Below are 23582 nucleotides of genomic sequence, written 5' to 3' on the forward strand. Positions count from 1 at the left end.
CTTCAGACTGAGGTACACAGCAGATCAGTTGAACAGCATTGACTTCGTCCTCTGAATTGGTGGCAAAGACCCCCTGGGAGGCCAGTCTAGGCTCATGGGCACATCAGAGCTTGGCCGCCAAGGCTGTCCTTGAGGACCTGTGTCACAATGAAGCCCCCAGGTCCAGCTACCAGGCTCCACAGCAACCAACCTGCCTGCATGAAAAGCTTCTGCAACTCAGGCCTGAGCGATTCTGTCAAACCCGGAGATATCCGGAACTCTCCAGCTCTCAGTGCACACCCAGAATTTGGCTAAGAAGCAGAGGGAGAGAGTCTTCTGTTCTCTCCCCACAGAGAAGGCAAAGCTCACCAGGCACAGGGATTACTAGCAGCAAACTAAAGAACGTCTTTTATTTTTTAATAAAATAGTGGAGCATGAAAAATCTCATATATTACAGATATACACCGGCAGGAACCCCCCTTCCCTAACTGGGTAAAGAGAAAGCACTAGACAAAGTTTGTCTTTGCTGCCCAGTGCAGCTTGATCTATTCATGGGAATCATTTGTTTAACAATAGAAAGAGTCAATAAGCCCTTTGGGTACTTTTGAAAGATCCTACTCCTCCTCCCCCCTCCTTTCCACAAATTAGCCCAAATGTGTATAACATTGGCTTGGTTTCCATTAAAAAGCCACAGAATGTAATGCTCAAGCGTTTCCAGGGCCGGCCCCTCAGTTCTTTTGTTAGGAGATTTCTTTTGTTGTCTTTATGAACAGAGCAAAATACTTGTTTTTCTTTTTATTTTCATGGAGAGAGAAACAAACTTATTGCACATCTTTGGTTCCACACGGTTAGATTAGGTTTCGGGAGGTTTTGGTCTTGGAAAAAGACCTTCCATGAAGCTGGAGACTGGAGTCTATTTTAAGGGACTCCAAAGCCACCCAAGGATAAAGACTGGTCAGGGTCCTTCCTCTCTGCACAGGTCTTGTGTCCCACACAGCGACCTCCGACCTTGCTTGGGGTAGGCCCCCTGGATGGCTTCTTTTGCCACCCCAAGGGGGGCTCTTTAATCTGCGAAAATAGTGGTCTGGCCTCTCATTTATAAGTGGGTCGCAAAGCCAACTCCAGCACACAGATGTGCATTTGTGGAAGGGTCTGAACAAAAGTTCTCTGAGGGCTGAATCAATGACTTTACCACCAATTAGTTACACCGGAGACTACTGAACTGCGGAGCGGCCCTTCACTGAGGAACAGCACAAAACAAAACCCTTGAAGTACATTCTTACTTTCAGCGTATCATGGTATTCTGAATTTCGGGGTAAAAACTTTCCATTTATTTGCATTTTTTAAAAAAACCCTTTTATTTAAAAAACCAACCAGCCAAAGCCAGGAACTGCACTCTGTTTGGGCCCTGCCCGCCTGCCCACCAGGTCCTTCCCTCCTGGCCCTTCACACACAGGCAGGAGGCTGGGGCGGGATCTCGTATTTCCCAAGATGAGGTTTCTGGGGATGCTGCGCTTTTTTGTAAATCCCACCGCTGGCGATGACGCTGGCGGGTTTCCGGCGGCTTTTCCTCTTTAACCTGCGGCTGCAGACCTGCTGCCAAGACTGCAGGGTCTTGGAAGTCCAGATCCACACGCCACTGGTAATGCCCACCACCAGCAGCATGGAGACCTTCACCATGAAGATCTCCACAGCGGGGATGGAGGCGGCCATCAGGCAGTCCAGCGCCTTGGTCTGGTTGTTGACCCTGCACTTGTGCTGTGAGGCCAGCATCTTCCAGTAGTCCATGTTGAGGCGCTCGTATAAGTAACAGGCGATCACACAGGTGGCCGGCACGGTGTAGAGCACGGAGAAGACCCCGATGCGCACCATGAGCTTCTCCAGCTTGTCTGTGTTCTCCCCGCCGGTCTTCATCACCCTCCGGATGTGGAACAAAGCCACGAAGCCCGAGAGGATGAAGGAAGTGCCGATGATGAGGTAGCAAGCCAGGGGGACCAGCACGAAGCCCGTGAGGGCGTTGACGTCCATGCTGCCCACGTAGCACACTCCCGTGAGCTCATCCCCGGCCACCCTACGCATCACCAGGATCAGGATGGTCTTCACCGCCGGGATGGCCCAGGCCGCCAGGTGGAAGTAGCTGCTGTGGGCCTCAATGGCCTCGTGTCCCCACTTCTTGCCAGCTGCCAGGAACCAGGTGAGCGTCAGGACCACCCACCACAGCGAGCTGGCCATGCCGAAGTAGTACAGCACCAGGAAGACAAGGGTGCAGCCGGTGCTCTCCAGTCCCTCCTGAATCACGTAGAGCTGACCGCTGTCCCGGTCGCAGGCGATGCTCTCCGCGCCTGCAAAGAGGCGGATGATGTAGCCCACGGAGTAGACGCAGTAGCACATGGAGAGGAAGATGATGGGGCGCTCGGGGTACCGGAAGCGAGCCGGGTCGATGAGGAAGGTGAGCACGGTGAAGGCACTGGAGAAGAAGCACAGCACGGACCAGACGGCCAGCCAGACCACCGCGAAGCGCTTGTCGGCGCGGCTCCAGTACACGTCCACGCCCGGCGTGCAGAGCGGAGCGCACGACGCGCTCTTCTCCACGTGATGGAACTTGCCGGGGTTGTCGCAGCCGGCGCGCCCAGAGCTCCCGTCTTTCAGGTGGTGCTCCTGCGCGCTGTGGGGCCGCTGTGGCCTGAAGAGCGGCGGGAACATGCCTGAGCCCCGGCTGGGCTCCTCTGAGCCGTTGTTGGGCGCCTCCATGCACAGGTAGTTGGGGTCATTCTTGTTGGGGAGCTTACTGCAGTCCAGGGAGTCGGGCCACTTGAAGTTGAACTGCTCCATGATGGGCGAGCACTTGAGCCGGGCCTGCTCGCACATGACCCGGCAGGCAGGAATGGGCGTGGAGACCTGCTCGGTGCACATCGGAGCGTACAGCGAGCACAGGAAGAAGCGGAGGTGGCCATGGCAGCCGTACTCCACCAGCGGCGCAAACTCGTGCAGCTGGATGGCGGCCTCGCGCTGGTTTTCATGGCCCATCAGGTTGGGCATGCGGGTCATGTTGTAGCCAATGTCCTTGCACATCGGGATCTCTATAGGCTGGCACTTGCCGTCACCAGGTCGCTCCATGTCCATGGAGCTGATGGCGGCGCACGAACCCATCACCTGCAGCACCAGCCACAGGCAGGGACCCGGGCGCTGCATGGTGACGTCCGAGGTGCCCTCGCAGGGAGGTCCGCGCCCCTCAGAGCCGCCGCTCCGGGGCACGGGCTGCTGGCCTGGGCTCCGCGCCCCTGCTCGGGCTCCCGCCCATGCCCGCCCAGCCTGCCCGAGCGCTGCGCACAGCGCCCCCGGCCCTGCTCTCAGCTCCTGGCCTCCGCCGAGCCGGGTCGGCGGGGGAGGGGAGCAAAGTTTGCAAACAATACCGGGAAGCGAGCGAAGCCGCTGGAGCTCTCAGCGCCGCCGCCCCGCGCGGGCTTCAACTCACTGCCGCGGCAAACTTTGGCCTCTTCTTGGCGCGCCGGGCCCGCGCGTCGGGAGAGGGCGGGCGGCGCGGGCGCACAGAGGCCCGGCCAGCTCGCGGCGCCCTGCGGCCCAGCGGCTCCTCCCTCCCTGCGCCGGCCTCGCCGGGCCCAGCTAGCAGCTGTTGTGAGGTTTGTGTCCCGGGATGAGAAGACTGGCAAAAAGGCAAAGGGGAAAAAAGCCGAGCGGTGACAGGCCCCGCCCCCAGGCCGCCGCCCCGCCCCTCCACTGCTTTGCATGAGAAAGCCGAGCGCCCCGGGCAGCCTCCGCGCGCCGCCCCGCCGCCCGCCCCGGCCCCGCGGGGGCCGAGCCCCCAGCCGCTGCGCCCGCCCGGCGCACCCCGCCAGGCGCGCGGGGCCCTGCGCGCCGCCGCCCTGCCCGGAGGTCCCGCCCGCTCTCCGCCCTCTCTCCGCCTGGCTTCCAACTTTGCCTCCCGCGGCGTTCTCTGCCAGTGTCCCCTTTCCCCGGGGCGGGGGGATGGGTCCTCCGGATTGTCCCCCGCACCCCAAGGACTGTCGAGGTTACGGGAAGTTCGGGGACTGGCGGGAGCCGGGGTGGGGGTGGTCCGCGGCAGGGGGCCAGGGGTGCATCTTCCCCTACTTTTATGGTGGGTCCCAGGCCGAGGGAGCTTTCAAAGAGAGGTGGGATTTGCGTTTTATGGCTTTGGCTATAAAACGGCCCCTTGGCTTGTAAACCTGCCCGCATCTTCAGGAGGCCGGGGGTTGCCAGCCTGGGGCGCGGGACTTCGGCTCCGGGGAGGGGTTTGCTTTGAAATTTCTAAGAGGTGAGGGAAGGGGCGGGGGAGGGGACCTGGGAATCCAGATTTTAGGGCCGCTCATCCGAGGTCTCCTCAAAGAAGGCGGGAGGGGAGGCTCCCAGGCCTTTCACCCCCCAGCCAGGGCAGTGGGACTTGACTCACAGTGACCCGCCCGCCTGGGCTGCAGAGTTGGGGGCCTCGATCCGAGCAGGGCTCGCTGAGTTTATTTATTATAGGAAGTCATTCGTTCCTCGGTATTTATATTATTTGGTGAGTGGTTCGGCGGCCTCAAGAGACGTCAAGCGACTGGCCGGTGAGCTGTGCCGGGCGGGTTCCGGCCGGGACCCGGCGTTCAGAGCCAAAGGCGGAGGCGCAGGGCTGGCTCTCCAGAGAGAGGAGAAGCGTGGTCCCCTCCTCCCGCTTCTGCCTTCCTGCCCTCTGGTTTGGGCCAGTTTGTGCTAAGGCCGTTCCGGACCCAAGGGCCCTGTTCCCCCGCATAGGACGTGAGAGATGGGCACCCACCCCAAGCCCCACGGTGCCCAAGAGTACGCGAGATGCTTCTCTTTCTGCACTAACCCCTGGATAGACATCTCCCGGGGGGTGGCCGGCTCTCTCCCCTAACCCTCGAGGTCCAGTCTTTGAAGTGCTTCCGAAACCCCTCCCCAACCAGGATTCAGTCCAGCGCCACCGGGAGAGGGGCAGCTGGAGGACGCGGCGGAGGCGCATTCCGCCTTCTGTCCCTCCCGCGCACCCCAGGCTCACTCGGGCAGTCTGGGGTGTGCGCAATCGCGGCTGGGAACCCGTGCCCGCGGCTGATCCTGCAGCTCTCCGCAGCGTGGGAGGAGCTGGGTGGGCGGACCCCGCGGGGGTCGTTGCGATTCCGCCAGCTGTCTCCAGGAAGCGCCCGGGAGGGCGCAGGGGCCGCCAGGCACCCCTCCTGCCAGCCCAGCCTGTCAGCAGTGGCAGGACCCGGACACTTCCTCCGAGAGGATTGGCTCCTAATTAAAACAAGGCGTGCACTTGTGCGTATGCAGGAAACTTGGGCGCTCTCATTCATTCGTCTGACGTGCGGGGCTGTGGCTTGCCAAGGGTCCCAGAATGACAGGCAGGTGTTCATGCCCCATCGCCGAGTCCTTGACCCCATGCCCTGATCTCAAGGAGGTGCTGGGGGTACTGGGGTGAGGGGGCAGTGGCCGAGAAGGTAGAAGCCAGTGCCTGGCAACTATCTTTTCCCACTGTGTGGGCTCCCCCGAAAGAGCGCATGTGTTCCAAAGACTGCCATTTTATGACGATAGTTTGCTTCTTTATTTAGTAGTGAGCTAGTTTTAGCACTTTTAAGTTAGAAAAGATTCTTTAGGCAACACTTGGCTTTTCTAGGATTTTCCTTGCAAAGGTTCTTCCTGCCCCGGTTGGAGGAGAAGAGCCAAGTCCTGTGAGCCTGGTGCAGCCATTTGTGCGAGTGCCTCCTAATTGATCCTTTATGTGCTATTTTTATCCCACCATGTTCAGACCCATTATTTTAGCCACTCGGATTGCTTTCTTCTCTTCTGTTTTATAAAAATGTCTATAGAAGCTCTTGGTTCTGCCCAGCAGAGATGGAAACCAACAAAATAGACATTATTATCGAAAAATGGGGACTCTGAGAAATCAGCAACTGGGAGATAACTCTGTAACTAATAAATGAAAAGGGCCTTTTGATGGCTCCAGCTGAAAAGATATTTTATTTTATTTTTTTTTTCCTGTGTGTGGGATTTGAGATGTGTGACTCTGCGGAGCAGCCGGGTCCCCTGCTGCTCAGCCCTGGCTGCTACCGGCCCCCCTCTGGCAACTGTTATGGAGAATTGGGAGGAATTTTATGGCTGTCTTTCCCCTCAGCTCTTTTTTCTTTTGTCTTCTTTGAAGAATGACTTTAGACATTTTATTTACATATTTAACCATGGATGAAAGAGGGGAAAGAAAGCATTGGGGGCTGTCGTGGGAATAGTGATATGTTTAAATTAATGGAAATCTTATTAGGCCTCTAAAATTTTGAGCAAAGGTTTTTAATGAAACTTTATAATTAAACACGATTTCAAATAATGTGCAGGGACAAGGAATATCTTTTGCTCCAATCCTCTTTAAAAAAAAAAAAATATATATATATATATATATATATATATATATATATATATATATATATATAAGAAAGCTACTCACAAGCATTATCTACTTTTAAGTTTTTGCAAATGTTCACCAGGGAAAGTGTGAGACTTTTGAAAGAGAATATTTCAGGCAGTATCTTGAACAAGAGCGACATGTTTTTGGAAGTGGAAGAGAGGCCTAGATTCATTCCGTTTAAACTAGCAAAGTCAAAAGTATAAAGTACTTGGACATGGATATTCCCAACAATCAAAGTTGTATCTTTTCTCACTCTGTAATAGTCAATGGAAATTATAAGCCCTGCCTGAGGTTTTCTAAAATGGGATTAGAGAAAACCCCAATAATCTCTTTAAGATAAAAAGTACTGGGACATTCAGCAATAAAGAGGAATTAAACCATGAGCTTAGCATGGTACAAGCTAATTGCAGGAGTGAACTCTCGGGTTTTGAGCAGAGGTTATAAAAAGAAATAAAATGGAGAAGGTGCTTTTCCCAGCAGCCCCTGCTTAAAAGGCCTCTAGGCACATTTTGACGTGGCCCTCTAGGCACATTTTGACGTGGCCATTGGTTTGTCTCGGGCCCTCAACGTTGTGTTGTCTTTTGGCAGGTATCTTTGCCCCTGTGCCTTAAAAGAGAAGGGCAGTGATGTGTGGGCTAAAGGATTGCCTGGCACGCAGGGCCCTGAGGGGAGCGGGCATCTTCCCTGACCGCATGTTAAGTTTTTCAGAAACTTATCAGGAAACATGGGTGGAAAATTCAAATGCTGCTCCCTCCCCCACCTCCTTGGGGTTGTGCTGCATGGAAGTGGGACTTGGCGGAAATCCACCAGAAAGGCCATGCAGGCCACATTGGATTCAACAGGCACAAGTTTTAATCACACCTAAAAAAAAAAACGCTCCTGGTAAGATGTTTTGGGGGAGGAGAGTAAGAAACAAACAAGCCCCCGTATCGCATGGTAAAATGGATGAGCAGAGCCGCCCAGGCTGCTGCAGAACAATTTAGGCTGCTATTTTAAGGCCACTTCCCTTGAAATGTGGATTGAAATATTACCAAAGGTTCCACGGGGTGCATCAGTGTGAATTGCAAATCAGAGCATTTGTTTAATCCTCTTTCAAGGCCCGGCCTTGGATCGCAGGCGTCCACGGGCTCCCTACTGCTTCTGGCGCAGAAGGGACCATTCAAGGGGGCAGCTTCTCTCCTCTATTCCCACACTCCAAAAAACAACACCGCAGACAGACACCCTCCAACTAAATTAGATTAAACTCCTTCTCTTCCACAGTGCATTAGCCTTTTTACTGCCTGAGCTGCGCTGTTCAGCTCCTCCTCGTTTAAAGACACAGCGCTTCTTTTCTGTCTCAGCAGCCATTGCCACAAGAGCGAACACGACTGAGAAAAGAAAAAAAGAAAAGAAAAAGAAAGGGACAAAGCGCTCCGGACTGAGTGCCTTCAACCACAAGGAGGTTATCTGTTTAACACAGGAAGACCAGGTGGGTGCTGGCTCTGAAACACAAACACATAAATGGACCCCCAACCTGGGCAGAGCTGGGCTATGGAAGCACACAGGACACAGTTCCACAGACGTAGATGCCCATCATCTGCATTTGAGCTTCCCTCTTGGACGCCATTGTCCTGCTCTGTCCCTCCTCAGCTGTTGGGTTCTCTGCCCAGCATCCCATCTGTTTGTTTCTGCTTTACTCCTGGGCTCTGGGGTCCTTTCTTTGCCTGTCCTCAGATGTGGGTCACCAGGGGAGGGAACAGATCCACCAGACCTGGGCCCCTGCACAGTGACAGAGGAGGCCAGCATTAGACAGGGACACTGTAGGGACAGTGCAGGGATGGCCTCCACAGCCTGGCCCTGCCTCAGGCAGAAGGAACCTATCTCCTGCGCCTGGCCTTCGGGCTCAACAGCGGGCAGCCCCACCCTGGAGAGTGAGGGGGACCTGGGTCTGGTGCTGGTTAGGTGGCGTCTCTCCCACAGTCACGTGATCTCTGCTGGGCTACTCCTGCTGTGTGTGCCTCAGTGATTTCACCTGAAAATGAGACCAGCTGTGCCCCAATCTCACCGGGCAAGTCAAGGACACTTCAGGGGACACACAGGAGACCTTTGAACAGTGGGGCACACCCTGGAGCTCTTGGAGTAGCTGCTCCACTGGGAAGGGGGAGGGGGCTGTGTGGGCAGGGGGTGGGGAGGCGGCAGTGTTAGGCCCCAGGGACAGAAGCTGACGTCCCTCCCAGTGTGGAGAGTAACAGCAAGGCAGGGGGACCGGGCAGTGACACAGGCCAGGCTGTCTGAGCTCTGCCATGATATGAGGACCCTGACCCACAGGGCCTTGAAGCAGGCTGAGGGAAGGTCCCATTGGGACGGGAACCCAGGCCCCAGGTGCCGGCTGCAGCCCCAGGCCCAGGGCTAACTAAGGTGGGCCAGGGCTCCCAGCTTCTCTCCGCACTGCCTGCCTCTCGCCTGCAGAGGCACAGGGGACATTTGCAGACAGCCTGGACTTCAGAAAGGGTCCTGTTTGGGTGACCAGTCAGTAGCCAGCAGGGTCAAGCCGTGGTCATGTCCTCCCCTCCCTCCATCCTCCTGGGCTGGGATGCTTCTGTCACTGTCGTGTTTGGAAAGGACCTTTCAGCATCAGGCATAGTGGGGAAAGGTGTGTTGGTTTACCCGGGGCCTCAGCTGCGTGACCTCACATAAGTCACCTAACCTTTCTGTTTCTTCTGCTGTACGATAAGGATAATAGCACCTCCTTTTTGAGTTTGGGGTAGAAGTGAGATAACTCATGCTCAGTGCTTAGAACCACAGTCGCTCACTACCTGGCAGTGACTGGTCTGCACACTGGTTGCTTTTTCTTCTTACATTCTTCACAGTGTCACTAGCAGTTTTTTCCTTCCATCCACAGCCCCACCGCAGGGTCTACAGGAGTCAGCTGCAGCCCCTGCAGGGCCCTTCACTGGCCTTGGCCTATCCTCCAGCTCAGGCCTGGAACTGCCCCAGGCACATCTCTGCTTCAAAGTTCCTCACTGGAGGGAAGCCCCATCTAGGTGGCCCTCTGCTCCGTTCTGAGTTTTCCCAGCAGCAAGCCCAAGTTGGAAGGGCAGTCATGTCACAGAGCAGGCCTAGAGCAGGCCTGGGCTCCTGCCCTTGCCCCAGGCTGGACTATCGTGGCTGGAAGGAGCACTGCTCTGTGGGTCAGGCTCAGCCTCCCTCTCTGTGCGCTCTGGGCGCGCATGCGCAGCACATGCGTGACCGCAGCTCCCTGCGGAGGGGAGAGGAGGACAGTGTGGGCCTGCTCTCCCACACCCGCGCCTCATCCTCCCAGCATCGCTGGCCATCCGCCGCCACTGCTCCAAGGCAACTCGGGGCACGTTTGATGCCCTCGGATTACTCTGCATTTATTGCGTGTTTACATCTGCTGCTCCTCCAGCGTGTCCCCAACCACCCTCTCCTAGGGAGTGCCTGCGGGCAGAGCAGGGACAGGGGGCCCTGGCCGCAGTTCATGCTCTGGCGAGAGGTGGCGCAGGGCACCGCAGGCTCTGCGACGGGAGCGGAGGAGGGCATCTGTGATGCAGGGGCCGCATCAGGGCTGGCGGGGGCACCCACTAGAAGGTGGCGTAGGGGAGAGAGCAGCGAGGGCAGGTATTCGAGCCGCTGGAGGGGGGCTGCCAGGCCAGTGTCTCCAGAGCCCAGCCCTCAGGTGCAGAATGCCGGAGGTGGGCAGCTTGAGGAAGGACGGTGTGCGGAGGCTGGTGGTGGAGGATGTTAAGAGTGGCGCGGGAGAGAAGCCCAACAGGCCTGGCAGCCGCACTTACTCTGAATGACTCGGGGAGCCAGGCAGCGTTCTGAAGATGTGGGCTACAATCTGACTTGGGTCTTCCCAGGACCACTCTGGCAGCTGTTGAGGATGGGTGGCAGTGGGGGGACACACATGAGAGCCAGTGAGGGACACCTTGGTGCTCGAGAGGTGGAAGGAGGCTTGGAGAGGCCCTGCGCCCAATTCCCACTCACTCCTTTGCTCCATCCTGCCGGTTCCCTGGAGATAAGGCATGCCCACCACCTTCTCCCCAGCGGGCAGCTCTGGCATCCTTCCACCCAGACCTGCAGTGGCTTCATGCGGTCGACTTTGGACTTCCAGCCAGGACAGACCTCTGCTGGGTTTGGGGAGGCTTAGGGTTTGCTGAACACTGAAGCTTCTCCCTGCACAGGGACACAGAGGCTGAGAGCTGCCACCGTCAGAGCTCCCAGCTCTGCACTCCAAGTGCTGCCCCAGATTTGAGCCTCAGGGCTCCTAGAGGTGATCTTATTTGGAAAAAGAGCCAAGTTAGGTGTCTGCATGTTGAGGACCTTGGGATGACATCACTTTATATTATCTGGGTGAGCCCTGAATCTGAAGACAAGAATTACCGTGACAGAAGGTGGAAGGAGATCTGAGGAGAGTCCATGTGGAGAGCCAGGGGTGATGGGGCTCAAGGGGCAAGAGGACCCCAGGGACCCCTGGGGTGTCAGAGGGAGCTGCCCTGCGGGCACCCTGGTGTTAGGTTTCTTTGGAAGCATGAGAGAACACATTTCCTCTGCTGGCCCTGTCCAGGTGTAGGCCCGAAGTGACCTGGGCCCCCACTGTCTATGCCGAGGGCTCAGGCTGCAGAGTGGCACTAAGGTCTCTAGTTCCTCTGCTTCTCCAGTCACAGCATGGTCTTTCTGAGAGGGGACCCAACTCCAGCCTCTGTTCCTAGCACCAAAAACCTAGTGGCACTCCACTCCCACTCCTTCAAGTCCAGTAAAGGACTTTCTCTGCGCTGGTCGAACACCAAGGCTGGCTGGGAGGTGTACTGTGCACTCCGACCTGTTCCGTTCCATGAAGGGACACAGGGTGGCATTGAGCTCAAGGCTCAGCCCAGGGAGGGCTTCCTCTGTGCCCTCAGCTGTGGGCAGCATGCAGGGTGGTGTCCAGGATTCCTTTGACACTTGGAAGGTTCTGGGGGTCCTGTCATGAGGGCACATGGCTGGCAGGTGCCAGTGGGTGGCCGGAAGCCGGGAGGTGGGAGCTCCAGGGGTGCCCGGATCGGATCACAGAGCTGCCTCCTGCTCGGCTCTGGCTCTCGCTCAGGCTCTGGCTCAGGCAGGGCAGGCGCTGGCCCAGATCCTTGCTCCACCCTGTGCTGTGGGGGCCTTCACCACCCCACGCCATACACAAGGAAGCTGAGGTGGTTGAGTTAGGGAACCCTGCTTGGTGGACAGGGCTAGAGCTCCAGCAGACCCTTGAAGCTGCTCCTGCTGCATCCAGCACCCAGTTGCTGGACGATGGCAACCGGGCAGGGCAGGTGGGGCAGTTCTGGGGTGAGGGAGGCCCACACCTGTGATAATGTACCCCATAACACTGGCTCCTCCTAAGTATAATGGGGCAGCTGAGTTCACGAGGGCAGAAGCTGAGCCAGGACCTGCTGGGCAAGTCTGGGCCATGGCCTGGAGCAGAAGATGGGAACAGAGATGCGGGGAGCCTCAGTGGGAAAAGCCGCTGGGCAGGAATCTGAGTGGTGTGACCATCCGCATTAGGTGTCAGCTCGACCAGGCCACGGTCCCCAGGCCTTCGATGAAACATGCCTGTGGGTGCCCCTGGGACAAACTTCTCCAGCTGGCTGGCCTTACATACAGGAGACCATCCTTGAAACTGTGAGTGCCAGCGAGTTGGGAGGCCCTGGGAGCAGAGCTAGGCCTCTAGGGGAGCAGGAGGTCGCCCCTGTGGACTGCCAGGACTTGAGACCTGCCTAGCCACCCCGAGAGCTCAGTGGTCATACTGTGTGTCCCCCACAGCTTCTGCCTGTGGATGGACCCTCATTGACAGAGGGTCAAGAGCTGGGGTGAGGTGGGCGGGGTTCTAGGCACAGATGTGCAGTGCACAGCAGAGTGGTCAGGTTCCCTGTTCAGTGTGTGGGGGTGATGTGACCTGCACAAAGTGCCCACTACAAGGAGTGAGGATGTGGCTGCTCCTGAACCCTGCACCTGGCCCTCTCCTGAAATGGCCATCTTCTAATTGGCACAAAACTGTGACACCCAGTTCTACTGCACTGTGTAGCCCTCAGAAGGTTCTGCTGAGAGGGTACTGTTCCCCTCCGCACAAAGCCCCCACTCCATGTGGATGGCCGTGTGGGCTCCGTTGGGTCTTCTTGAGCATGTTCCCCGTAAGTGAGACAGGAGCTGTGTGTATCCTTGGTGAATTACTGAGAGAGCATTCCCAGCAAGAGCATGCCGCAGTCTGCTCTGGGCCCCCATGACTGGTGGCACTTGGTGGTACTCTGCATGTTTTTCAGCTGGCACATGATAATTGTGCGTGTGTATAAGGTCCAACTTGATGCTTCAGGTGTCAATCATGCAGTGATGAAACTGGTGCAGTTAGCATTTCCATCACATAGAATGCTCACCACTTCTGTGATAAGACCACTCAGAACCCCTATTCGGTTTTGAAACATATTTGACATTATTTTCAACTATAGTCAACTACTGTGTAATAGAACATCAGCACCAATTCTTCCCATCTGATTGTAATGTGGTTACCCGTTCCTCTTCCCTCTCCCCTGCCTTCCCAGCGATACTCGCTCTTCTAGTCTCTGCTTCTATTATTGTTTATTATTGACGTATTAGTTAGGGATCTTGTTAGTAAGTGACAAAACCCAATTCAAACTGTGTCTGGGAGTATAAGGGGTGAAGCATCAGGCAAGGCTGGATCCAGACATCGCGTGAGCGTCTGCCTGCTTCCTCCATGTGTCTTCTCCAAGCCTTCCCCACAACTTGGCAACTTGGGGTTGGGGTGTGTGTGCGTGTGAGGGGGACCTGCACTGAACCTAATCCGCACCCTGTGGAATGTCTAGGAAGGATGAGGGGCTATGTTACTAGGAGGAGGAAAGGAATTTTATGGAAAACACTGTTGCCATCACGATCCCCTGCATCAGTAAATAGTCATGTATTTCAGTATTAATGCAAGTTTTGAATCCACTGCCCAGATTGGGGTCTGGACTGACATTCCTCACAGGGGCCCACCCAAGTTAAGATACGTAGGACAGAAACCTGAGTGGCAGAGTCCAGGAAACCTTTACATCAGGCCCCCTCTGGCTTCTGGGAGGCTTGAGTCCAGCAACAACTGCAGCTAAACCAATCCCCAGGGGCACAGAGGGCAGCTGGCCGGAGACCTGTGCCCCTGGGAGTGAAGCAGGTAAGTGCAGGTGGTTATCATCACCTTGGTCGGCCAGGTTGTCACTCTGGTTCTGGTCATGTAGGGGTGCAAAAGGGCCTCCCATGGGTGCGCTCACCTAACTGGCCGCCCAGGGCCACCAGCGACCGGGAGCAAGATGCTCTGTGGGTCTTCTGGGCCCTGTGACCCAGGTCAGAGCACAGACAACACCCAGGCTCTGGCCCCTGATGGGAGAGTGTGCTGCTCACCGCAGGTGGGGGCCACAAGCTTGGCCACAGAGTCAGGTCCAGGATGGCATCCCGAGCGCCTCCTGAGGTCCTGCAGTCCTCCTCTCCAGGAGCTGCTACTGCTGGAAGGGCAAATCCTGGGGCGATGTAGACCTGACCCCTCAGGCAGCAGGAGGAGGGAGCAGAAGACATGGTCGCTGCCTACACAGGGGGGTCCTCAGCAGTCACGCTGCTTCTCCTTCCACGTGGAACGTCAAGCGTGCAAAGTGGGACGTGCCATGCCTCACCAAGGCCTTGCAGCCTGTGAGCCACTCAGAAGCCTTGTGAAATATGCTGCCAAGGGTGGACCACTCCCGGGGCCCAGTGGATACACACACAAGCCGCCCAAACAGCGAAGGACAGTGCCCTGCCGAAGGACCTGAGGCCTGACTCCCAAGTCCCTGCCCACTGGCTTGGGTTCCAGCCCCCACCTTGGAGCTGGAGCAGGGACCTCTGTGCCCTTACAGGGTCTCAGCAGGTGGATACCAGGCTGCTCCTTTGCAACCTCCTAGCTCTGGTTTCAGTCACATCCTCCTAGCAGCAACTGACCCCAGCAAACAGCTCTGTCCACAGCCTGTGGTTACCAAGTGGTGGCTTCCTGGTAGCCCATTGCCTGCCTCCACCACTCAGGCAAGAGAGAGAGGGTGGTGACCTTTGAAGGGCCGGGGAGGACAAAAGGCCATGGAGACAAAGGGATGCTCACTGGGACCGTCCTCCTGCTGCGGAGGAGACTGGGGACTGGGTGGCCTGAGCACAGGTGCAGAGGGCTGGGGTCTGAGGGGCCACCCCACCAAGATGGCCACAGCCCCAGGGCCCCTGTGCATCTGAAACTGGCCCGCACTACAGAGATGTGCCTGGGTTTTGGAGACAGCGCTCCGTAATAATCTTTTTTTTTTTCCTGTTTAAACATTAAAATTATTATTATTTTGGATTATAGGATTATAGGGTTAGATAAAGTAGTTATCACCATTCTTTTACATATTTCTCTTTGTTTTTTAAAAAAGTTACTGCAAGGCCAGGTGTGGTACACACGCCTGTAATCTCAACGGCTCAGGAGTCTGGGTCAGGAGGATTTCGAGTTCAAAGCCAGCCTCAGCAACTTAGGCCCTAAGCACCTCAGTGAGCCCCTGTCTCTAAATAAAATACCAAAAAGGGCTGGGGATGCAGTTCAGTAGTTGTGTGACCCTGGGTTCAACCTCCAGTTCCAAAAAAGCAAGAACACTTCAAATCACACCTGAGTCTCACTTTGGATTTTTCCTGGATGGTGCCAATTAAGATACCGGGCTCAGGTTTGTTTCTCCTCCCACATTTTCTTTGCTTTGTGCAGTGTTTTAAAGGAACAGGAACTTTAAACCAGCCCATGTTCCACATAAAAACCAGAGCTATGGGGTTCTTAAAAAACCTCAACATCTGGCCCGGGGCCTGGCTGCAGGCCAGTGGGGTGCCCGGTGCTGGACTTCTGCCCCCAGCTCTGCCTGGTCTTGCTGCTGTCCTCCTCCCTGTTTCCTCCTGCGTGGCCTCTGCGTATAGAGAGGGCCATGTCAGATCCAGTGTCTGGCTGTAGGAACTTCTCAGGTCATTCGGGGCCACCCTGCAGGTGGTCTTGTGCCAGGGCAAGGTCACTGGGGCGGGGACCCCATCACCACCTTGAGAAGGCCTTGGTCTCCCTGTGCGTGAAGCCAGCATAATTATATGTGCACTGCAGGAGTCGGAGGCTTAATGGCTCATGTCAAGCCTGGGAAGACGCCTCCCGCAGCCGGAGCCGGGTTCTCCCCCTCTGCCCTGCCTCCTGCCCCAGAGGAAAGCAGCCGGCCCCCTGGCTGAGGGTGTGTGCCACGAGGTATCGGAAGCAGCCCTGCCTGCGAGGAGCTGGCCTGCCTGGCTCTGATGGGCCCAGGGAATGTGCCATGCCTGAGTGTTACCCCAGGAAGCTGAGGAGTGGAAGAAGGAGGCCTGGTAGCTCCCCCACCAGGCTCAGGGACCCAGCATTGCCAGAGGCCAAATGGGGTCCTGTGGACCCAGCATTGCCAGAGGCCAAATGGGGTCCTGTGGACCCAGAGCCACTCAGCTCCCTCCAGGGAGGGATGGGCCTGTCCAGGTGAGTCTGACTATGAGGGGAGGAAGCCCCAGCGGGAGCCTAGGCTGCCCTGGCAGTTCCCCTGGGCACTGCTGCTTTTGAGGGCAGAGTGGGAAGCCAGGATGGCCTCTTCCTCCACTCCTGGCCTGCTGCTGGCCTGCTTTCGCCAGAGCCTTCTGGACAGCTTGTGGGGCTGGGGTGTCCTGAAGCTAACCCTGTCCCTGTGCCTGAGACCAGCGTGGCCCAAAACAGGTGGAGCAGAGAAGGGACTGGAGAGCCCGCTCACCACAGAGGGAGGCTGGCCAATCTCCCTGCCTCCATCCAGAGAACTCCAAGGACCGCAGGCTGAGACCAAGGCCAGAGGGCAGAAGCAGGACCTGCCGCAGGTGGCTGGGCAGGGCAGTGGTTCCAAGGCACAGACAAGTGCCTTTCTTTCCTGGTCCTTCTGGAGGTGCTGGCATCTCTGTAGCCAGGCCTGTGCTGGGTAGTCACAGAACCAATGGCCCGTGGGGCATGGGCACAGTGAGCACAGCCCCGGTCAGTTGGTTTGCAAATAGCTCGGCTCCAAGGGCCCCGGGCTGGGCTGCTCACCTCTTGAGCACCACTTCCCCCAGCCCTACCACCCCAGGGGGTGGGCCCCACGACCATTGCCCATCTGACAGCCCAGAAGACTGAGGACGGAGAGGCTGAGCTGCTAAACTTCTGCTCAGGTCAGGGTGGGAGCAGCCTGTGTGACATCTCCAGGGCTGCCTGTCACGTGCTGGGCTCCCAGGGGCAGGAGGAGTCGTTGGAGAGCCAGGCAGGGTCTGGCCTTCTGTGGCAGCTGCGGGCAGCAGGAGCAAGGGTGGTGTGAGCAGTGGCTGAGCACGTGAGCATTCACTGGGCCTCACAGATGCCCTGACCTGAATGGCTCTGTCTCCTCGGGGACCATGAACTGGGCTCTCAGGGCCCTTGGGGGCCCATGTGTGCCCAGGAAGGAGTGGACAGCTTCCCCACCTCTGACGCCTGGGGCTGCCTGGTCCTCAGCAGGTGGAAGTGGCTTCACTGGTGAGAGGCTTCAGGGCACCAGCCACTGTCACCAGGTCACCTGGTCACACTGAGGGTCTGAGGATGCCAGCAGGAGCTGGACCAAGGGTGCCCAGGGAGACTGTTACAGGTCTGTCACCTCTGGCCCCTGCTCTGTGGACCTCTGCATGGGCGTCTGATGACGTGAGCGCTTATCAGGGGTCCTGCTCCGGGTCTCCTGGGTCAGCAGGCACAGACGAGGCTCCAAGGCTCCGGGCACTCGCCTTCCTCTGACCACAGGGGACATGTGCGCTCATCTCATCAGAGGGAAGCAGGAGACCCCAGACACGAGCAGGCAGACTGAAGTGGGTACAGCAGGTGCGCTTGCAACCGCCTGCTAGCTCTTCACCTCGGGAGTCGTGGGACTCTGCTGCCTGGAAAGCTCTGTAAGGAGGTGCTTGTGGTGGCCCTCAACGTCCCCGTGTGCATCATAGACCCTAATGGGCCCCTGTCATTGGACATTTGAATAATTTCCAATGACTTTTTTTTTGGGGGGGGGGCTTCTTAGTTTCATTTTCTGTTGTCCCCATCACGGGACGTCTTAGGAAAGCCGTCTAGCTTTGGTTTGGGTTTTGTTCTCCTGTGATGCAGGGCTGCTGAGGCTCCTGGTCATGGAGCAGGAGGTTGACTGTCGGTTCTGGCTTGTTGCACACCCAAAAAATCCTCATTCCAAGTCTAGGCTAGGGTGCGGAATGCAGACGGCTGTTTGTCCAGTTTTGGGTTGGGCTCAGGATGTGGGAGAGGGTGGGTTCCATACCACCACAGTTCCATCTGGATGGACAGGTTTCCAGAGGTGCTGTGAGGTGGAACAGAGAGGTGGAGACACTTACCCAAAGGTACACAGTACAGTGTGCCAGAAGCTCCCCCGCCCACCACCACAGGCTCATCTGTGACAGGCCTCAGCCAGGCCTCTGACCTGCAGCTCCTCCCTCTAGGTGTGTCTGGAGTTTTGTGGGAGTGCTCGCCCTGCCTGCAGAGAGTCCTTCCTTTCCATCTGTAGCTGATGCTTTGCAGGCTTTAAGGTTTCCCTGGAGGGAGGACCTGACATTCTCTCATTCCCGTCTGCACCCGGAGAAGGTTGCAGAGGACATGGAGGGCTCTGCTCTGAAGGCTCTGCCTCCATTTTCATGCAGAGGCCCTGATGTGGGGTCGAAGTGCAGGGACAGTTGTTTTCTTGCTGTTCCTTCTCATGAGAATTACAAGGCTGTTTGTGGAAGACTTCCCTTTCTGCACCTATCGGTTACCCTGGGCTGGGTCAGGCGTGATGGATGGGCCCAGAAGGGCTTTCTGGGTGGTCTGAATGCTGGGACAGGGCTGGGAAGCGCCAGAGGTGCAGGGCTGGTACTGCTGCCCACGTGGAGGTACTACTCAAGAGGGCCAGGGATGTCAGTGGTGCTGGACCCTGGGGCCTGCTCGGCCACAGAGGCTCAGGATGGGGTCACCCTTCTCCATTGCAGCCCGCGTCCCTCTGACATTCGGAGCCAGCCCCAAGGCTGGATGAACTCTGCTGCGTGATCTGCTCCCGGCTTCACAACCTGGGCAAGCTGGACAGCCTTTCCACCCTCTCACCTCATGACCAGAGCACAAGGACAGCTGTGCGCCCACTTGGCCAGCTGTGGTGCTGTAGGGTGAGCATACCCTGGCCTCCGGCTGCCATTCAGCCTATTCCAGATGCAATCAGGTTGGCAAGTGGAGGAGGTGGCCCTGGTGATGGACAGTCTGTCCAGGGAAAAGCCAGGTGTCCGAGGAGAAAGGCTGCCACACTGAAAGCCTGCAAAGCCTGCATGCACCCGGGGGGGGGGGCGCCAGGTCCCCCAACAGGCCAACATCTGTCCATCTGTCAACCATCCATCATCTATCATCTACCTACCCATCTACACACGATCTGTTAGCTATCAATCTATGTGCCTATCCACATATCTGTCCACGTATCTGCATAGCTGTCTTTCTATCCACATTTCTGTCTACACATCTACCTACAATTTACCTACATATCTAGTACCAATCGTCCATCCATATCTACCTGCCTATCTATTCATCATTTCTCGATGCACCTCTCTTTCTACCTACCCATCATCTATTGGTCCTGATAGCTACCTATCTGTCGACATATCTGTGATTTCCCTGTATCTCTATTTCCCTCTCTACCGACCTAGGATCATCTGCCTGTACACGTCCCCACCTGCCCACCTGCATGTCTATACGTCTCCACACACACTGCATCGCCTGCATGTCCGCCCTGGTGGTCGTTCTGGAGAGCCCTGCCTGACAGGCAGGTGGTAGTTCGGATCAGTGAGTCACTCTGTGTGAGTGCCCAGCATGGTGTCCAGCACTGGGAGCCTTTGGTAAATGACAGTGATGAGGGTGACTGCTCAGGGTAAATCAGAAACATGTTTAAACTTCTTTTCCTCCTTGATCAGCCACACTAGGTTCTGAAGCGGAGCTCTGGGCAGGAGGAACCCCTCAAACACAGCTATCCAGGTGGCAGGGTGCATCCGCCCTGCAGTAAGCTCTGCAGCTTGCCCTTCTGTCTACTCTCCACTTTCATGCCCACTCTGGGAGAGGTCAGAGCAGAGTGGACGGCTGGGTACCAAGTGTCCAGCAAGCCCTGTTTCTCCAAGACCCTCACAGGTCCTGTCTCCCACCCAGCACCACCCCAGTCCATAGATGCCCAGGCTGGGGCCCAGGGGCCTCGGACCCCGTGCGTCTCCTGGTGCCCGGGCCTGCCAATGGCTTACCTACTCTACACCTCTGATGACTAATGGCCGGGGCTGTGGAGCATGTGAGTCACCCACAGAAAACACCTCTGTCCCCGGGTTCTGCATTGTCCTGGACCTGGCACCTGGCCCAAGAAAAGCTGGTTTTCAGAGCGGGGTGTGCCGGTAAGCTCTTGGGAATGGCTTGCTGTGTGCCAGGAGGCCAGGCTAAGAGCGAACACTGCATTTCTTCAAGGTATAACTGCATATTTTGAACACTGCTGCCCTGTGTCAGGTCACTGTCACTACTTGGCTGCCAGCCCTACCTGGGAGGTCACAGGTTCCACACTGGGAGGCTCTCTCCAGGCACAGCTGTTCCCTGGCTCATAGACTCTTCACTTGCTGACACCCAAGGGTGGCCCCTCAGGGATTTGCAGCAGGCACCTTGCTCCTGGTGAGCTGCTCCTAGCTGCCTGTAGATCTCTGCCAGTAGGAGATTTTGTGCATCTGACTTAGCAGAAGGGCCCAAAGGCTTCATGGAAATGGAAGAGGGCCGAGCAGTGCTGTTCACACCAAGTCCATTTTGAGGCAAATGCACAGTGTCTCTTCAGAGCTAAGGATCCTTTTTGGTCAGGTAGAGAAACCTCCCTAATTTTACTTGCCAAATGCATTAGTTTTCTTGGGCTGCTGTACAAACCACCACCCAGTAGCTGGCCTAAGACAGAAGTGCCCTCTCACAGCATGCAGAGGACAGTCAGGAAGTGTGGGCAGGGTCAGCTCCTTCTGAAGCCTTGGAAGGAGCTCCTTTTGCCTCTTCCTCATCTGGCTGGCGGTGGCGCTCCCATCGCTCCTGTCGCTGCCTGCACTGGCCTCTCCCTGTGTCTCCCTCACTTCTCTTGTGATTGGCACAAGCGCCTCCCAACAATGTCTGCAATGACTTCTCTGCAAAGTCATGCCCTGTGGGCCTGTTTTAGGACTTCAACCAAGGCACAGAGTTCAGCTCACAACACTCAACCATGTCTCATCCCAGGGGTGACAAAAGCAGCTTCTTGTTCCAATGGAAAACTTGGATAAGATGGGTCCTGGGCCATGACATCTGCCCAGCCCAGCTGGAAGCAGATGGCAGGGAACGCCCTGGGCCCTCCATGGCCCCTCCTCATATTCGGCCCCGCTAGGAGGCGCAAGCCTGTCTTCACCATCAGGAGACACTTAGAAAAGGAAACACATGCTGATAAGTGACAGCTGCCTCCACTCTGGGACAGAGATGGGAGAGGGTCCAGGCCTTGAGTGGCAGCCAGTTGGTGCAACAGAGAGCTGGGGCTTTTCTCACGGAAGCTGGACCAGGAGTGAGGCAACCCTGCTCTTGTATCTTGGTAACCAAAAGGAACTCAGAGCTTCTGGTGGGCTGAGTACTCCTAGGCAGGGTGAACTGGGGAATGTCGTTTTGCTTTTTTTCTGACTCATAATAACAAGGAAACTGAGGGTTCTGGAACTTTCTATCATGCATAGATTAATGAACCTCAAAAATGTCCACGTTCTGATCTTCAGGGACCATGCATGTGTTTCCTCCTGGCTGGAAGGACTTGGTGGAGGCATAGAGAGATGATATTGTGGGCCTCAGCTGGTCGGTGGCAGAGCAGAGATCGAAATCCCACAAGCCTGACTCCATATTCTTCTCGTAGGAAAATCTGGAGGTAATTTCAGATCATACAAAATAATACAGACCCCCCCGACCTTGTCTAGTTTCCACGATGACACCGTCTGTGGGCAGAGCTGCAATGCTGCTGAGCTGCTCCTGCTCCTCTTCTCCCCATGGCACCACACTGGCCTGCCGTGTCCTTCAGAAAGGCAGCTTTGTTCCGATCCTGAGTCTGAGGTCAACCTGTCTGCGTTCACTGACGCCCATTATGCAGAAAGCGACTGTAGAAAACCTTCCATGGGGTGGAGCCGGTCTCCCCACAGGTGCTTTGATTTCAGGTCTTATCTGGGTCTCATCCACTCTCGTCTGAGGCAAGTGAATGTCACAAAATAGCTGCCACACCACCACTCCCCTCACATGCTTTTCAAAGTGTGACCCTCCTGTTAAGAGGAGGGGCTTGTGGTCCTTGAATTCGAGGGGGCTGGTGCCTGAAGGAAGTGATATTGCCAGGCGTCTGAGGATAAGGCAAAAACAGTGAAGCAGCTTCCTCCTGGTCAGGTGCTCGTCCTGGAATCTTCTCGCCATGCTGTGAGGAAGCCCAAGCCAGCTCACGTGGAGAGGCCACGGGGAGAGGCCACAGGAAGGTGTTATGGTCCACAGCCAGCTAAGGCCTAGCCCACAGAAAGTCAACAGCAACCACCAGACACGTGAGTCAGAACCTCCATGGGATCCAGCTGCCAGCCACTGAGTCACTCTGGTGACAATCCAACCTGGCCATGCCCTGTCCAACTCCTTGCCCACAGGGAGCCCATGGACATCGTAAGATGGTCATCTTCTTACATTAAGTTGCCGTGCTTCCTTTCCTAGTGCAGGGGCTGAACCCTGCAGTGTGCCAGACCCCATGCTCTTGGTGAGAGGCAGGGAGGCCAGGAGGCAGGGGTGGGCAGACCAGGCACAGCCGCCCTGTGGTGCCCCCTTCCAGTGAACGCAGGGCCCGGGTGTGGTCAGAGCTTTGGTCCTCCTCATGCCACCATGTGTTTTCTTTCTGTTTTATTTTATTTTTAAAAGAGGAGGAAACTTGGACTCAGTCCTCTTTGGACTTTCATGCTCTTGCCAAATGAATTAGCCAGGAGTGCTGTCATGAGCTGTGCCAGGGCTATGTCCCCTCAGCAGAATCTGACATGAGTCACTTTCTGCTTTGCACTGAAGGACCATGTCCCCTGGTGTGCCTGTGGCCCTCAGTTCTGCGGGATCTGACCTGAAGATGGGGGTGGTGCCTTTGAGCTCTGGGAAAGATGGCTTGGGGGCTGGGCCCTGGCTCTGAGTCCCTCAGGGCTCTGCACCTTTGGAGCCAATTCTGGGCATCTGAATAAGGCCCCAGGGTGGCTGGTGAGTGTTAGTCACCCATCACAAGAAGGAGGGATTTGGCCTGAGTGACAGTCGGAACCGACTGTGGAGGTGGGTGCCAAGGGGTGAGGGGCCAGCCTCACTAGCTGTGAGCCTTGCCTGGGACCCCCATCCCCTACCCTTCAGAGGCCCTACCCACTGTGTTTCAGGGCCTTTCCAGCAGCCAGTGGGGATGGCAGTGGGCGGATGGAAAAAGCTGATTATTTCCCTGGTTTAAGGCCAAGACCCGGGTTTGCAAACTCTAGGAAAACAAACACAAGAGCCAATGTTCCCAGTCCCAGCAGGACAGAGAGCAATCAGAAGGGGTTCCAAGAGGACAGCCCCAGCATGGAGTCTGGAGGGTAGAGAGCTTGCGCCCGGACCCGGGGAGCCAGAAATCCAGGTCTCAGGAGGGCACTAAGCAGCAGGGCCCAGGGCGCTAGAGCACTGGCCTCTGAAGAGAAATGCTCTTCCATTACTCTTGTGGCAGGAGCGCCCTCTGACCCTGGAGTCCTTTTCCGGTCTTCCAGCAATAGGATTCTAAATGTCTGGAGGAAACTTCTCTCCCGCTGATTTCTATCACTAGCTGCAGGGATGGTCACGTGTGCCAGGCCTGGCCAATCAGAGCGCTGTACTTTCTGGGTCACAGTGATTGGTTCAGGGATGGACACGTGACCCAATCCTGGCCAATAGCCATCGGGAGATGCCTTGGTTCATTCAGGTGAGGAGGACGCTGTTTCTCTCGGGGTTGGGTCGAGGGACCAAGGGAGGAGAACACCCCCTTCCACCTCCCGCGGGAGCCTGGTCCCGAGGGTTGCCCTCTTTACCGCCACCTCGAGGCACCGAAGGCAGCGGCCCTGCCCGCACGCGTGCCTGCCGAGCTCA

General features: G+C 56.6%; 1 protein-coding gene and 1 long non-coding RNA gene across 2 annotated transcripts; one reads left to right on the top strand and one right to left on the bottom strand.

Annotated features, from left to right (window-relative positions):
- Positions 1-393: 393 nt before the first annotated feature.
- On the bottom strand, positions 394-3554 carry Fzd10 (frizzled class receptor 10). The gene has a single exon (XM_026408047.2). The coding sequence runs from the start codon at positions 3169-3171 to the stop codon at positions 1426-1428; it is 1746 nt and encodes a 581-aa protein (XP_026263832.1). The 5' UTR covers positions 3172-3554; the 3' UTR covers positions 394-1425.
- Positions 3555-7761: 4207 nt separating this feature from the next.
- Positions 7762-21997, top strand: LOC144253517 (uncharacterized). The gene is made up of 3 exons (XR_013343299.1): positions 7762-7871; positions 21221-21366; positions 21870-21997. It is a non-coding gene; the product is annotated as an uncharacterized LOC144253517 (long non-coding RNA).
- Positions 21998-23582: the final 1585 nt, after the last annotated feature.

The sequence above is a fragment of the Urocitellus parryii genome, chromosome 3, assembly GCF_045843805.1.
Source record: "Urocitellus parryii isolate mUroPar1 chromosome 3, mUroPar1.hap1, whole genome shotgun sequence".
NCBI lineage: Eukaryota > Metazoa > Chordata > Mammalia > Rodentia > Sciuridae > Urocitellus > Urocitellus parryii.

Bases quoted from the DNA above. Each gene is read 5' to 3' on its own strand.
- Fzd10 (XM_026408047.2), bottom strand. From the start codon at position 3,171: ATGCAGCGCCCGGGTCCCTGCCTGTGGCTGGTGCTGCAGGTGATGGGT.